The sequence below is a fragment of the Bison bison genome, unplaced genomic scaffold (genome assembly GCF_000754665.1).
Source record: "Bison bison bison isolate TAMUID 2011002044 unplaced genomic scaffold, Bison_UMD1.0 scf7180017861046, whole genome shotgun sequence".
Taxonomy (NCBI): Eukaryota; Metazoa; Chordata; class Mammalia; order Artiodactyla; family Bovidae; genus Bison; species Bison bison.
In genome coordinates this window covers 1,158,645-1,175,396 of record NW_011491618.1, presented here as the reverse complement: position 1 = coordinate 1,175,396, position 16,752 = coordinate 1,158,645, and the positions used below count along the sequence as shown (strand labels likewise).

General features: G+C 39.8%; 1 protein-coding gene across 1 annotated transcript in view; it reads right to left on the bottom strand.

Moving 5' to 3' along the window:
• Positions 1-16,752, bottom strand: part of LOC104983014 (leucine-rich repeat-containing protein 37A-like) — a 47,607-nt gene that overhangs the window by 931 nt on the left and 29,924 nt on the right. Inside the window, exons 8-12 of the mRNA XM_010832507.1 lie at positions 15,963-16,037; positions 9,404-9,522; positions 5,092-6,899; positions 4,594-4,698; positions 996-1,039 (exon numbers count right to left, since the gene is read on the bottom strand). Coding sequence (XP_010830809.1) covers positions 996-1,039; positions 4,594-4,698; positions 5,092-6,899; positions 9,404-9,522; positions 15,963-16,037 — 2,151 coding nt within the window. The remainder of the gene's footprint in view (positions 1-995; positions 1,040-4,593; positions 4,699-5,091; positions 6,900-9,403; positions 9,523-15,962; positions 16,038-16,752) is intronic.

Below are 16,752 nucleotides of genomic sequence, written 5' to 3'. Positions count from 1 at the left end.
CATTCCACACTAGCCCCCTGGGACTTAGTCTCACGAGCAGCATTTGCTGGGGTGGGGGTGGGGGAGGGGAGGAGGTGCTTCTGTTTTCTTAGCTGCTCTATCTGACAAACTGCATCTCAGCAGGTAAACCCCTAAGTCCAACTAGCAAAGTTATGTAGCACTCTGACTTGCATATGGCAGGTTGTCACTGAGGTGTGAGTGAGTTGTGAAATCAGTTTAAAGGTTATGACCAGCAGGAAAACACAAAAGTATTCTTTTTGAAAACAAAGAGAATTGAAAAAAACAAAACAAAACGGAGTGCACAATGAGTTTGTATCAGAAACCACTTCTGTCCATAAGTATGTGTGTCCTGAGCTGTGACATAAAATGCAGCTCACAGTCCACGCGCAATGTGATCATGAGGGGCCTTCGTTGGAAAGGCACCACCTTCTTTCTGATAATCACTATCAGCGTGACCACGGGGCCAGATGTTTTCTCTTTCTCCATTTTTTTTTTATTATAAAAGGAAAAGACAAACTACTGTCTAAAGTTTCTTCCAGTTAAACCTTTATGAGGTTTGGATAAAGGGAATATGGATTGGGGGCTGAAAACCAGGAGGATGAGAAGGGAAGCTTTCCTCCCCTTTACAGAAAGAACACATAATTTGTTCTACTTTTCATCAGCTTTGAGTAAGGCTAGCCCCCAAATCTCTAACTTCCCTACCCCAGAACCTCCAAGAACACCTCTGACCTCGCCTGATGCCTACCACCGGCAGGACAACCGAAACCTCTCTCCGTCTACCCTCTTTCCTTCGAGAACAAGTGAAACCAGATGAATCCGTCCCAGTCCTGTGCTAGGCCAGATTTGGTTGGGGAGCTAGTTCTGCTGATAAATAAATTAGCGTAAAGCATTAGGGTAAATAAAGCTTCTTCCTGCCTTTGGTGAGGAGACTAAAACAGATGAGTTCTCAGCTCTCCTCTAGTTCTGAAATTCTACTTTAAAAGACCAATATTTACCTTCTGCTTCCTTCTTCCTCTGATGTTGTTCTATGAGAATAAATCTGTTTTAAAAGAAAACATGATCACTATCATGACAGCCACTTCCAAATCTTTATTCATTACTTTTTATTTTCAGTCTTATGTACCCAGTGAGTTGATAACATTTTTAAGGACAGGAATTCTATCCTGTTTAAGAATTCTTTGACTCTCCCACAGTACCTAACCTTGGGTGCTGCATGCAGCTGGTGATACATTTTATGGACCATTTTAGATCATGTTCAACAGATAATTCCTAACAAAAAACTTTCAGAAGTAGGGAAAGAAAATAGAAGTATTGACCAGAAACCTAAGCACTGTTTAAAAATCAAGAACAGGGGGAAGATGCCTATCATTACTGTTACTATTGATCACTGTGGAGAAGGGGGGTCCTAATCAGTACAGTAAGAAAACGGTAGAATTGGAAAGGAAGAAATAAACATATCTGCATATGAATGATGGACTTTAGAAGATCAAAGGAATCAACCGAAATTTTAAGTACTGTAAGTAATACGAGAATTCAGTAAGATGGCTTATGTATAAAATCAAGAAATCAACATATAAGCTTTAATAGCTTTCCTATATAGCACAAATAACTAGCTAAAAAAATAGAAAAAAGATCCCATTTATAATACCAATAAGATGCATAAAGTAACTAGGAATAAACTCAACCAAAACTGCGTAAGACTTATGTAATGAGAATATTAAAACCTTCCTGAAGGACATTGAGAAGCAATACATACATGGCATGGGATTCTATCTTCCGAGAATACTGTAAGGATGTCAATTCTCCTCAAATTAACCTACAAATTCAATGCAACCTTATTTATATCCAAGTAAATTTTTAAACAAAACCAGGTGAGCTGAAATTTGGTAGAGAATATATGCAAGAACACTTATGAAATGTATGAAAAAGAAGATCAAAGAGCAGGGCCTTACCCCAACAGATATAAAATTACATGTTATAGAGTAACTGGAGTTAAGCAGTGTGATATTGAAAAGATAACAGGAAAAGATAACTGGATCAACAGAACAGAATCCAAGTAAAGATAGTATTTTAGACAGGGGAGAAAGAATGAATCATTTCGTACTGGGGAAAAAGTTAGATTCCCTACCTCAACCACACTAAAAATCAAATACAGCAAGTTCTAGGCAGATTATAAAAGTACTTGAAAATGATGATTAGAGGTGATTTTTACATCATGAGGTGACAAAGGCTTGGCTAACAAAACCTGCTGCACACGAGCCTGGAGGCGAGGACGGCCCAGTGTGGTGGCAGGCTGTCAGTGCCTCTCCTAGTCTTCTCAGCCCTCACCCCCTTCTCTCCTTGATTGTCTATCTTCTTCCTGGTGATTTATAAAACCCCTTGGAGTTCCCTAGTGGTCCAGTGGTTAGGACTCTGTGATTTTACTGTGGTGGTCTGGATTTGATCCCTGGTCAGGAACGAAGATCCTGCAAGCACAGCACAGCCAAACAAACAAAAACAACCCCCCCTGCCCCGCCCCCCACAAACCTCTTTATAATAAATAAACATTGACTTTCATTGAATTCAGCATTGTTTCTGTCTCTAAGGAGACAAGACAAAAGAGCAGAGTAGGGAGCACAGGCTTTGCAGTCAGGTGATACTGGCTCCTGCTTTTGGTTTGACCACTGGGGCCTCATGCTGATTTCCTTCCTTCCCCACGAAGAGAGAACTCACATCTTCCTCTTGTGGCAGTTTCACTTTATCAATAATATCACAGGACTGATCAAAAATCAGAATGCCAAATTCTTACTTGACAACGAGAAATACATCTGTTCTACAGACAGGGGACCTGTGTCTACACAACCAGAGAATTAAACTTCTGTAGAGACAGGCCTCCAAGGCATACCAAAGCACAACCACACACTCAAAAGGCTACTTGGTGAGAACAGAATTAGAACCAAAGCAATCAGCTGAATCCCACATTAAATGGAAAGGCCTGCGGTAGCCAGATGCTCTCAACAGGTGCTGCCTGGCGATGGGCCTGACTCTTCAGTTACGCTGCCTCAGGTGCCATCTCTACTCTTGGACAAGGTGAGGCTGGGCACTGCCCGTCCCTCTTCACCTTTTCTGTACTTTCACTACTGACCATCCCTCCTGCAGACAGACACATTTCTCTTTAGCAGGTAACACATCATGTCAGGTTTTATTAAAGTCTGACAGACCAGGAAGCCATTGGTCCCTACACCGCTCTGCTCCCCTCCATGAGGCTCTTATGGAGCCACCTTCTAAAGAACTGTTTACCACTTTTGTAAGTTCTGAGGTGAGAGGACTGCTTTGCTGGGGCCCCTAAGAACTGGTGACAGGCCTCATGGGACTAGGGTCAAGAGGGCTGGATTATTCCGGGAAGTCTATTTGAAGAAAGATGAACTTGAGTTGGCTTTTGAGAGTCAGGACTCCCACAGGCAGAGTAAAATAAAGGAATTCATCTGCGCAAAGCCACACGTAAAAGCAGCAATGGGTATGGTGTAATGAGCACGTGGTGAGGGGCTGCTTTGGCTGGAATAGAGGGCTGCCGGGACAGAAGAAAAGATAAAGTGGATTGACTTGGTAGAGTAGAATCAAGATGGTCAGCTCATCAAAATTACTCTTTTGGACTTCCCTCCTGGTGCTGTGGATAGGAGTCCGCCTGCCAATGCAGGAGACGTGGGTTTGATCCCTGGACCAGGAAGACCCCACATGCCATGCAGCAACTAAGCCCGTATGCTGCAACTACTCAGCTCCCACACGTAGAGCCCGTGCTCTGCAGCAAGAGAAGCCACCACAATGAGAAGCCTGTGCACAGCAAGGAAGAGTAGCCCTACCACTTGTCTTGACCAGAGAAAGCCCACACAAAGCAACAAAGACCCAGGGCCACAAAAATAAATCAATAATTAAGGTTATAAAAAAAAAAAAATCTTCCTCTGAATGTTAGCAACTGCCTGTTGGGGAAAGTAATAAACCATTATGTAACTGAAGGAAAGGTAAGGAGGCTAGCTCCAGGAAGATGCTACTCTAAACAGGACATGCTTCAAGGTGGCCTAATGCAGGATTCTTACTCGTAGTGCTCTCATGGAACCTGTTTACACAATGCCTAACACACTGGAGAAGACAGCTGCTAAGGAGATCTAAGGGACTGATAAGATCGCACTTCTATCTATCAGCTGGATCCTTTTAGCCCTCCTAGGGTGACGGACAGCTACGTGAGGGTGGAAATGATGTATCTCTCATCACTGCAGCCACCAAGGAGAGAAATCAAGGTAGCGTGAGAGTGACTGTGAGTACATCAAATCCACATGGTGTTCTGAGTCGAAGAAATGTTACTATCGTGTCAACTCTGGCTTCTTATAAACTTAACTGGTCAGAATAGTCTAATGGCTTGTTATCTTGGATTCAGTTCCACAGATATCTCCTGGGAGTGGAGCTCCTATGAAAACCCTGGGAACACACCCTTCAGTAAAAGAACAAAGTACATCTCAGTCTTGTGACTGAAGAGGAGTATCAAGTACTAGCAGGCGGAAAGGTGGCTTTGAATTTTCGGGTTGGGGGTTCTGAATCTGAATTAATAATCATCCTTACCTCAATGAGACAGAACATTATAATCAAAAACATCACTACTACAGTCACAGATATTGCCAAGATGAGTTTGTTGTTATAGCCGTAACCTGGAACTTCTTTTGTGAGCTAAAAATAAATAATAACAAGTTTTTAAAAACAGGGAGCTGGAAAGGATGAAAGCTGAGTATTCTTAAACCTATTCTAAATAATAGCTAACTATTCTTAAACTACTAGAAGACTCCATCCTTTTCAGATGGATAGCTTTTATCAGAAAAAACCATATTTAAAGTTATTGATCTCATCGTTAGCATTTTCTTCTACAATGTATTTATCTTGTGTGTTATGTCCTCTTCTCATCTACCCCAGGAATAGTGCCACCTTCTCTGAATGAGCAGAGTGGGAGGTCATTGTCTTAGCCAGCTTGGCCGAGACAAGATACAGACCAGGAGCCCCAGGTTTTCCTGCTTGGGCACTTCAATGGCATGTCCTAAGGTCCCATGTTTCAGGCGTGATCCTCACCTCACTGGGCTCCTGTTCTTTCTGTTCACTCTGGGCTTCTGTGCTCTCATTGATGTAGTTGTCAGTTTTCCACTGGTCCGTATCCCATTCTGCCTTGGACACCTTTATTTCTTGCTGCTCACTGAGAAGTTTCATCAAGAGGCCTGTTCTGGAGATGAGTTTGGCGCACGCCAGCTGCACGTGGGTCTCAGAGCAGTCCATTTTCAGAGTCCGGATGACGTGAGCAATGAGCTTTCTCACGTCATTGTTGGGGATGAGGGACCGTAGCTGCTGGTTAAGCTGACTTTCAAACTGATCGCCTGGGGACGAGAGCACTGGGAAGCTGACGCTTGGGGGCTTAGAGGCGAACTCAATGCCCACGTTGTGGTACTCCCATTGTGTTTCATTGGTGTGCTTAACAGGTGGCATGAAGTCCGCAGCAACAGTAGAATGTGCACTGGAGACATTAATTTGAGCAGTGATTCCAGGTCTGGTTTCTTTTGGCCGAGTAATGTTTCCTGAAGAGATAACTGCTTCAGAAACATGTGGAGTATTGTTCACTGAACTAGAGTTTTCTTTAGGAGGGTTTGAAAGAGAATATAATTCTGAAAAACGGTTTTCCTGAGGATCCAGTAATCCTGAAGATGAAAATGCCTCTCGTGGAGGGGAATTGATGAGACTCCTCACTGCAGAGAACAGAGGCCTTCTGGCCAGCATCATTCTATTGAGTGAACCTTTCTTTCTCAGCTTTCGACTTACTTTGGCCTTTAGTGTTCTGTGGGGCATCCGAGAGCGAGTTTTATGGAAGATGTATTTCTTTCCGGAATGCGAGACTGGTTTGGAAGACTTCATGTTTCTCACTCTAGCATCAGCATCTTCTAAAACGAAAATGGTGTAGGACAAGTCTTTTGATTTGTTTTTAGCCTCAGGTTGGGGTTTTGGAGGGAGGGGGTCAGAAGGCCTGCCCCGAGAGTACTGTTTCAGGAAAGAAGAGACGGCTGCCTTGTGTTCCTTCATGAACGAAGGCTCTGTGTTGAAGGAGTTCCCCACTAACTTCCTGGGCCTCTGCACCATGTCCAGCTCATCCAGCTCCCTTGGGGATGGCCTCCTGAGCCTTCTTTCTTTGGCAGTGTTCTCCACAAGTGGCTGGGCATTCTGTTTCTTCTCGCTGCTCTCATCTCCCGCATCTTTGAAGTGCCTTTTCTGTAGGCCCCTTGGGTGCTTGAGGACCCTGTTCACTCTCAGCAGCCTTTGCCCTGGGCTGTCAATCTCAGCTGGGCTGTTTTCCTGTGGTTGGGCTTTTTCCAGTTTCTTCGGAAACATCTGGCGTTTAAATTTGGGACCCAAAAGGTTGGCATGGATAAGCATAGCCGTTTTTTCTTTCTTTTTAACTTCATCAATTTTTTCTTGAATTTCTGCATCTAACAAGTTTTCCAGAAAATAGAGTTTCCTCAATTTATTTTTATAAGTCGAATTGTTGTCTATAGGCTTAACAGAAGGTTTTTTTGTATTGTTTTTGAAATGGCCCACTGGCATATCTCCTTCATGGGCATTTGTAAAAAGAAGTTGAATGAAGGGCAATAATGTTGATTCAACATCTTCTAGATTTCCCTCTGAGAAATAAGGCAGTATGTAATTCAGTGCGCTGATCACATCACTTTCATCATTAAAGTCCAGCTGCTCATTCATAAAGGCTGACAGACTGACAGCACTTTTGTCTGAGGACGCCCTCTCGGGTTCAATAGTCAGCTCCGTGCTGGTGTTCTTCTTCCGGGCTTGTAACACCTTCATGAACGATCCTTCTGCATTCCCTATAGATGTATTTTCATCTGTCAAAAGAGAAGAAACTGCTTTTGATAACTGAAGACTGATGGGAGAGCTTTTTGTCAGTCCACAATCATGTATCCCAGACAAATAAATTAGGCATCAGCAAATGTTTGACTGCCACTTGGAAGAGAGAGAAAGAAACCCAAACATAAGTCAATGATTGACAACAATAAAAGGTGAAAAAAGATATCTTTTGAAAAAATGACCATCCACTCAGAAGATTCTGTGGCATGAAATATAGTAATTATATTTAGGATCACTCACCTGGCTCCCAAGGGACTGGCAGGAAGACAAAGATTCCTCTACTCAGATCTACTGTGATCTCCTCACAGTCACATACCCCACCCGGTCCTGCCTCAGATGCAGAGGAGTGTAAGGTCTCCTCCCTTCGCCTCTCCAGCGCACTTGCGTTCTTACCACTATCACAAATGATGAAGACCACAACTGCTGCCGACAGGTCATCATCCGAACGTGTCCTCCACCCACCTACTGAGTCCTTTGCTCAGTCCCTGCCTCCATATATTCAGCCTCTAGAAGAGAGGGCTCTATGTCCAAAACTCTTACGTCCCCTTGGCTCTTTGCTGACATTCAGGCAGGGATCAATGAGCTAACAGATTTGCCAGCCTATATGCCAGTGTGGAATGTTCAACAGATCAATAGAATAATACTTGAAGTACTATAATGCAGAAGGGAAAAGCAACTTCCGTCAGTTGCCTACTTTGCTTTCATTTCATTTCACTTCTAATATTTCCAGTGTTTTGGGAAACCATCCAAAGCTTCTGACTGTATATGTATCGTTGTGTAGCTAGGCTTCTCTTCCAAAAGGATTAAAAATTTTAATGGTGGTGGCAAGGGTCAAAGGAGGACACAAGGGTCATGAGAGAGGAGGGGCATGGGTGTGCAGAGAGCCTAAAATCGGAGACAGGAGATCTGGGTACTAGGCCATTGCACTGAATACCTCGGACCTTGCTTTTCCTCATCTGCAAAAGGAGATTAAAAATGCCTTTTCTGGCCCACTTCTCGGGGAGAAGGGAGTAATATAATTGGTAAAAACAATCGTTTTGAGCAGTTCCCTGGTGGTATAATGGTTGCTGCTAAGTTGCTTCAGTTGTGTCCGACTCTGTGCGACCCCATAGATGGCAGCCCACCAGGCTCCCATCCCTGGGATTTTCCAGGCAAGAGTACTGGAGTGGGTTGCCATTGCCTTCTCCAGGTATAATGGTTAGGATTCGGTATTTTCACTGCCATGGCTCAGGTTCTATCCCTGGTCAGGGAACTTAGTGGCCAAAATAAAATTTAAAAAAAAAAATCAAAAATTGTCTTTATATAAGTAACAAAGTGTTATTATTTATGATGTGTTCTAGGACACGACTGATCGACTTCACTTTCACTTTTCACTTTTCACTTTCATGCATTGGAGAAGGAAATGGCAACCCACTCCAGTGTTCATGCCTGGAGAATCCCAGGGACAGGGGGGCCTGGTGGGCTGCCATCTACGGGGCCGCACAGAGTCGGACCCGACTGAAGTGACTTAGCAGCAGCAGCAGCAGCAGACCATTGATAGACACCTGTATTCAAGCTATCTGGGTATCAAAGCACATTTTGGAGGTTATCAAGTTAGTGCCAACAAATCTAATATATAGAAAAATAGTCAGAAGCACCTGAGTGTTTTGTGGATAGAAAAGTTTGAGATTCAGAACAAGTTCAGAGCTGGACAGTCTAAGAATAAAATTGCTCTTCCCCGGTGGCGCTAGTGGTAAAGAACCTACTTGCCAATGCAAGAGATGTAAGAGATGCAGGTTCGATCCCTGGGTTGGGAAGAACCCCTGGAGGAGGGTATGGTAACATACTTCAGTAGTCTTGCCTGGAGAATCTCATGGATAGAGGAGTCTGGTGGGCAACAGTCCATAGCATCTCAAAGAGTCAGACACGACTGAAGCAACTTAGCACACACACAGTGCACCCCCCTTTAGAAGAGCTAGCTGGCAGCTTCTGGTGGTGGAACCAGAAACTCTCAGGCTCCGCCGTAAGACAGCATCACTTGTACTCTTTTATAATATTATAAAAATAGACAAAATATCAAAAATATGTTTACATCTATCCTATAAGACAAAGGATACTTGAGACCTAAGGTATATAGAATCAGTTTACAAACTGATGCACTGTATGAGTAAGTTCTCATTTGCAGACAGCACAGAATACATTATGTGGCCATTCGTGTTAATGCCCTTCCCCCTTTCATTCCTTTTTCTTGTTCTTTTATGTATGTATATCAGTTACCTTATTAGGTTAACAATGTAACTAAGCTATTATTAGCTTAATAATGTAACCAAGAATCTGATTTTTAGTAAAAGTAGTTCTTAGAAATTTAGGGATGTGGAACTCTGAATGAATAAAAATAATGCAATTACATTATTAATTTTAAAATTTATCATCACTGGTTAAAAATAAAAATTAAAGAATTAGAAGAAAATTTAAAAATTACCATCAGGAAATTCAGACTCACCACAAAATGTGACATTTGTCAGGCAATCACTGTCACAATGCAGTTTGACTGTCTTGCAGACAACCTCGATAGTGTTTTTGAATTGGCAGAGGCAGCAGGCCATACGAATAGGTAAGATCCTATAAATGGAAATGCAGAGAATCAAATTTGTGGTAAAGGAATTACTTGAGTAGGCGGAAGAGGCAGGCCAAGGCCACCACAGGCCAGTGCATAAAGGAGTTAGTTCTTGGGGCATATGGACTGGAGAACTGGATACAGATCAGTTGGCCAGTTGCTGCTCTTGACTGTTGAAAATAAATATAGAGGCCAGAGGTGCCCAACAGAAGGATTAGGGTGGCAGTGGGGATGGTATGCCTAGAAAAAAGGGAATAGGGACTAGAATTGGGTGACATTGATCTGTAGTTTAATTCAGAAATATCTCCTTCCAACCCAAAAACTTCATTTTGGGTTGACAGTACACAGAAGTAGGCAGACTTCTAAGAAGAATCTGAATAAGTCCCCTTATTTAGTCTCTTTTTCAATTCCTATTTATGAGTAATAAATACATTAGAAATTACTTTAGGAATAAAAAAACACTGTGTGGTTAAAACAATAATAGAGATCTCATTGACCAAATCTGGACAATGTGAACATTCAAAAGAATGACATTATCATTATAATAAGTTATAATTAGAGTACATGAGTTTATAATGATATTCAAAAAGAAAAGTGAGGGAGCTCCGCTTTAGAGAATAATAACAGGTAATAAATGAGAAAGGAATGATAAAATTAGGAAAGTGTCATTTTACAACTATCAATGTAATAGTTGATTCAGACAAGGATTATCATTGATGCACAGCTGGGTAAAGAGTTGTCTGGAAGTAGGATCTTCACTGATCCCAAAGTTCAGCCCACATATTATTTATCAATTACCAAGGGGGAAAATAGCTTTACAATGGAGACATATGTAAGATATCACCTTAATCAAGTGATCAGACTTAGCATTGGGCCACTTGAAGTGATGAAGTAGGAAGGATACATCACTTATATAGTATTCTTCTCCAAAATGTTTACTTTGAATCTAATGAGGAAACAGACAAATCCAGATTGTGGGGCAAATTACAAAACGATTGGCTTAGATTCTTTAGAAATGCCAACGTCATAAAAGACCAAAAAAGAAAAAAAATAGCAAGGAAACATTCTACATTAAGGGAAACAAAGACATGACATGCAATGCCTAGTCTTCGATTGGACTCCATATCAAAACAAAACAGACTTAAAGAATATTATTGGCTTCAGGTCAAGATGAAGTAGCAAGGACCAATTTAACCTTTTACCTGAAACAATGAAAAAATCAAACAAAACATACGAAAACCAAAACATACGAAAAACAGTTTTCAAGAAACTGGACCTCAGGCAATCAAATTCACTGATCCCCAAGAGATGGGAGATAAATGAAGTGACCCCTTTGATTGCCGTAGCTTACTTCTTTAAGAGAATTTCCAGGTCATGGTACAGGGAAGAGAAACCCTTCCCTGGGTAAGGAAGACTCGTAGACTCCCCAGATGAAGAAACAGAGCTGAGAATCTGGGAAAACCAAGGTGATCAGAGTTCACAAAGCAGAGTAATGGAGGGCAAAGAAGTACACAGACAAAGAACTCTGGAGATATGCAGAGGGAGCTCTTAAGTATTCAACAAAGTATTGGTCACACAACATTTGTGTGAGGAATTAACTGATGCCAGGAAAAGAACCACATGAAAGGATTAATAATAAGAATAACTGCAAAATTCTGGAAAGCAATTATCCTTCAATAAAAAATAAATTTTAAAAAATGAATAAATTTTTTTAAAAGTAAAAAAAAAAAGATTAACTGGATATCACACAGGGTTGGGTGTTCCTACAAGTCAGAAGAGAAAACCTCATGGTACACAGAAAGGACTTGTCTCAGTAGTTGCAAATAATGAATTCTAGACTAAAGTTTACTTGAAGTGCTACCTAATGAATCTTAAAAGCTAGACCTAAAAGAATAGAATTGTTTTGAGTAACTTAACTTTACCCAAAACAAAGCCCAAGCATTTTATAAAAATATATAGCATACAATGAGCTAAAAATTCATAATGTCTAGAATCATATGAAAATTACCAGGCATGCAAGTAAGCAGGAAAATGTGACCTATATTGGAGAAAAAAGCAATCAATCAAAACTAACTCATTATCTATACAGATATAAGAATTAGTAGAAAAGGACATTTTAAAAATTATAACATGAAAAAGCTGGCTGACTGGCTGACTGCTGGCTGGCTTAAAACTTAACATTCAAAAAACTAAGATCATGGCATGTGGTCCCATTACTTCATGGCAAATAGAAGGGGAAAAAGTGGTAGCAGTGACAGATGTTCTTTTCTTGGGCTCCAAAATCACTGCAGACAGTGACTGCAGCCATGAAATTAAAAGATGCTTGCTTTTTGGAAGAAAAACTATGACAAACCTAGACAGCATATTAAAAAGCAGACATACCACTTTGCCAACAAAGGGCTATATAGTCAAAGCTATGATTTTTCCATTAGTCATGTATGGTTGTGAGAGTTGGATCATAAAGAAGGCTAAGCATTGAAAAATTGATGCTTTTGAATTGTGGTGCTGGAGAAGACTCTTGAGAGACCCTTGGACACCAAGGAGATCAAATCAGTCAATCCTAAAGGAAATCAACCCTGAATATTCATTGGAAGGACTGATGCTGAAGTCGAAGCTCTAATCCTTTGACCACCTAATGTAAACAGCCAACTCATTGGGAAAGAAGGATTGAAGGCAAAAGAAGAGGGTGACAGAGGATGAGATGGTTAGATTGCACCACTGATTCAATGGGCATGAATTTGGGCAAACTCTGGGAGATAGTGAAGGGCAGGGAAGCCTGGTATTCTGCAGTCCATGGGGTCACAAAGAGTCATATACAACTTAGCGACTGAACAACAACAACAACAACATACATGAAAACAGTTATAACAACTGTATTTCATTTGTTACAAAACCCAGACTAAAGACTGAAAATGTTAAGTAGAGGCATGGAAGATGTAAAACAGATCCAAATTGAACTTCTAGAGATTATAAAAACAATGTAGAAATGAAAAAGATACTGGGTGAGGTTGATGGCATATTAGACACTGCAGAAGAAAGGATCAGAAAACATTAAGACATGGTAATAGAAACAACCCAAAATGAAACACAAACAGTAAAAAAACAAAACAAAAAAAATGAAGAGCACATCAATGAACTGTGCAACAACTTCAAGTGACCTAATATATGTATACACAGAGTCCATGAAGGAGAGGAGAGATACAAAAATTTGAAGAAATAATAGCCAAATTTTTCCCACATTGCTCAACACTATAAACCCACAAAGTTGAGATCAGTGAACTTTAAGCAAAAGAAACATGGACAAAACTACACCAAGGCACAAATAATCAAATTGCTCAAAACCAGCAATAAAGAGAAAAATTTTAAAGCCATTAGAAGAAAAAACTATACACTACATATAGAAAGTGAAGTCGCTCAGTTGTGTCCGACTCTTTGTGATCCCATGGACTGTAGTCTACCAGGCTTCTCTGTCCATGAGATTTTCCAGGCAAGAGTACTGGAGTGGGTTGCCATTTTCTTCTCCAGGGGATCTTCCTGACCCAGGGATCGAACCCAGGTCTCCTGCATTGCAGGCAGACGCCTTACCCTCTGAGCCACCAGGGAATATTACTCACTACATATAGAGGGACAAAGATAACAATGACGGCAGATTTCTTGTTGGAAACAATGTAAACAAATACTAAGTGGATTAACGTAATAACAATTCAAGGAGTGAATTGAATTCTATCAAGCGAGAATTCTATACCCAGATCTTTCAAAAATAAAGGCTATCTCAGACACACAAAAGCTGCAGAATTCATCACTAGTTGATTTTCATTGTAAGAAATGTTAAAAAGTATTTTTAAACAGAAGGAAAATGATACCAGATTGAATCATGGATCTACACAAAAGAATAAAAACACTGTAATTGTATTTACATAGGTAAATATATAAGATTTTTATTATTATTTAAATATCTTTAAAAGATAATCTATTGTTTAACCAAAAAATAATATAGTGTGCTGTTTATGACATAAGTAAAATATATGAAAACAATCCCACAAAGGTCAGGAGTGAAGAAATGGAAGTGCCCTATTGTAAGATTCCTATAGTATTAATGAAATTGTGTAATATCATTCGAAGATAGACTGTGATAAGTTAAAGATGCATACTGTAAACTATAAAGCAATTTTAAAATAACAAAACCTGAGTTATAATGAATTAGCCAACAAAGGAAATAAAATAATAAAATCTACTCAGTCTGAAAGTAGGAAGAAAAAGGAAAAAGAAAGTACGATGGGACAAATAGGAAGCAAATGGCAAGACAATAGATTTAAATGTAATTATATTAAATGTAAATGCTCTAATCACCCTAATTAAAAGAATCATCACACTAGACAAAAAAGCAAAAGCCAACTATATACAAGAACCATCTTCAATAGAAAATAAAAAGTTAAAAGGATAGAAAAAATTATCCTATGCTAACACTAATGAAAAGAAAACTGGAGTGAATGTATCACTTTAAGACAAAGTCAGTGTCAAAGCAGAGATTATTATCAGGGATACAGAATGTTACTTCACCATGATAGAAAGGTCAACTGATGAAGAAGACATTACCTAAAAAGTTATCCATTTGGTAACAGCTTCAAAATATATGAATGAAAAATGAGAGTGGCAAGGAGAAACAAATTAAAAATCTGCAATTATAGTTAGGGATTTCAACATTCCTCTCTCAGTAATTAACAGAACAAGTAGATAAAAAATCAGAAAGCACTAGAAGACGTGAACAACACTATCAACCTACTTGACCTAATTGACATTTATAGAACACACCATCCAAATAAAGGAAATCAGTCCTGAATATTCATTGGAAGGACTGATGCTGAAGCTGAAACTCCAGTACTTTGGCCACCTGATGCGAAGAACTGACCTACTGGAAAAGACCCTGATGCTGAGGAAGATTGAAGGCAGGAGGAGAAGGGGACCACAGAGGATGAGATGATTGGATGGCATCACTGACTCTTATGGACATGAGTTTGAGTAAACTCTGGGAGTTGGTGATGGACAGGGAAGCCTGGCATGCTGCAGTCCATGGGGTTGCAAAGAGTTGGACATGACTGAGCGACTGAACTGAGCTGAAGGTGTGTAATAAACTGTCACAATAAAGACCTACAGAAATCGTTTTTTTAAACTGCAAAAAATTAAAACCTGACCCCTTCCCTCATACCATACATGAAAATTAAATGGATCATAGACCTAAATGTAACTATACAACTTCTGGAAGAAAACACAGGAGAAAATCTTTGTGATTTTTGGATTAGGCAATGGGATCTCAGAAGAAGATTTCTTAGGTAAGACACAAAAAAGCACAAACCATACAAGAAAAATTGCTAGAGTTCTTCAAAATTTTTAAACTTCTGGTCTTCAGAGACACTTTAATAGAATGAGAGTAAATCACAATCTGAGAGAGGATATTTACTAGACACATATCTAAGAGAAAGGACTTATTTTTCAGTGCTCTATAAAGTATTCTTAAAACTCAATATAAATATCCAATTAAAATGGATTTGAACAGACACTTCATTTTAAGAGATATCTGCACATGAATAGACACTCAACAGCATCAGCTATTAGAGAAATGCAAATTAAAGCACAATGAGATTTAACCACACACCTACTAGGAAGGCTTAAATTTTTTAAAACAACTATAAGGATCAGGTGAAGATGTGGAGCAATCCCAGCTCTCAGATGTTGCCAGTGGGAATGCAAAATGGAACAGCCACTTTAGAAAACAGTTCAGCAGTTTCTTAAAAAGTTAAATATGCACTTAACATATGATGTAGCAATCCCACCCTTAGGTATTTTATCCCAAAGAAATGAAAATATACATTTGCACAAAACATATGCTCACACATGCATGTGAATATTTTTAGAGGTTTTGTTCATAATAGCCAAAAAACAAAACAACTCAGCTGATGTTCATCAACTGATAAATGCATAAAGAAACTATATACCCACACAACGAGAATACCACTCAGCATTATTGCTGAGGGATGAACTACCAATAGGTGCAACTGCATCAATAAATCTCCAAGGAGACTGGCTGAGTGAAAGGAGTCAAAAACAAAAAGGCCACATACCACATGACTGCATGTACAAGATACTACGGAAAAGGCAAAATTATAAAGACAAAAATCAGATCGGTGGTTGCCAGGGGCTGGTAGTGGGAGGAGGAGACTGACTACAAAGGGACATGAGGGGTCTTTGAGGGGGGTGCAGAAGTTTTCTATATCTCAAATGTAATGGTGGCTACAGAACTATAAGTCTGTCAAAACACATCAAACTATATTTTTAAACCGTGGATTTTATTAAATGAAAATGATACATGAATAAACTTTAAAAAATAATAAAATAAACCTAAAAATACACAATAGAGTGAAAATAAATATAATAAAAATCAACTTACAGTTTTTCCAATTCAAGGGTCATCATGAGAATGCTTTCAATTGTTGTAAGTGACACTTGTGTTGTTCCCATGTCTCTGAAGGAGAAGCCCAAACATGTAAGATATAAACGTATAATATAAACACAAATTCTAAACTTAAAATTTTTAACATGTGACTACTTCAATTCTGACTTCTTACATGCCCAAAGATGGAGAAGCTCTATACAGTCAACAAAAACAAGACCAGGAGCTGACTGTGGCTAAGATCATGAACTCCTTATTGCCAAATTCAGATTTAAATTGAAGAAAGTAGGGAAAACCACTAGATCATTCAGGTATGACCTAAATCAAATCCCTTATGATTATACAGTGGAAGTGAGAAATAGATTTAAGGGACTAGATCTGATAGATAGAGTGCCTGATGAACTATGGACTGAGGTTCGTGACATTGTATAGGAGACAGGGATCAAGACCATCCTCATGGAAAAGAAATGCAAAAAAGCAAAATGGTTGTCTGGGGAGGCCTTACAAATAGCTGTGAAAAGAAGAGAAGCGAAAAGCAAAGGAGAAAAGTAAAGATATAAGCATCTGAATGCAGAGTTCCAAAGAATAGCAAGGGGAGATAGGAAAGCCTTCCTCAGCCATCAGTGCAAAGAGACAGAGGAAAACAACAGAATGGGAAAGACTAGACATCTCTTTAATAAAATTAGAGATACCAAGGAAACATTTCATGCAAAGACAGGCTCGATAAAGGACAGAAATGGTATGGACCTAACAGAAGCAGAAGATATTAAGAAGAGGGGGCAAGAAT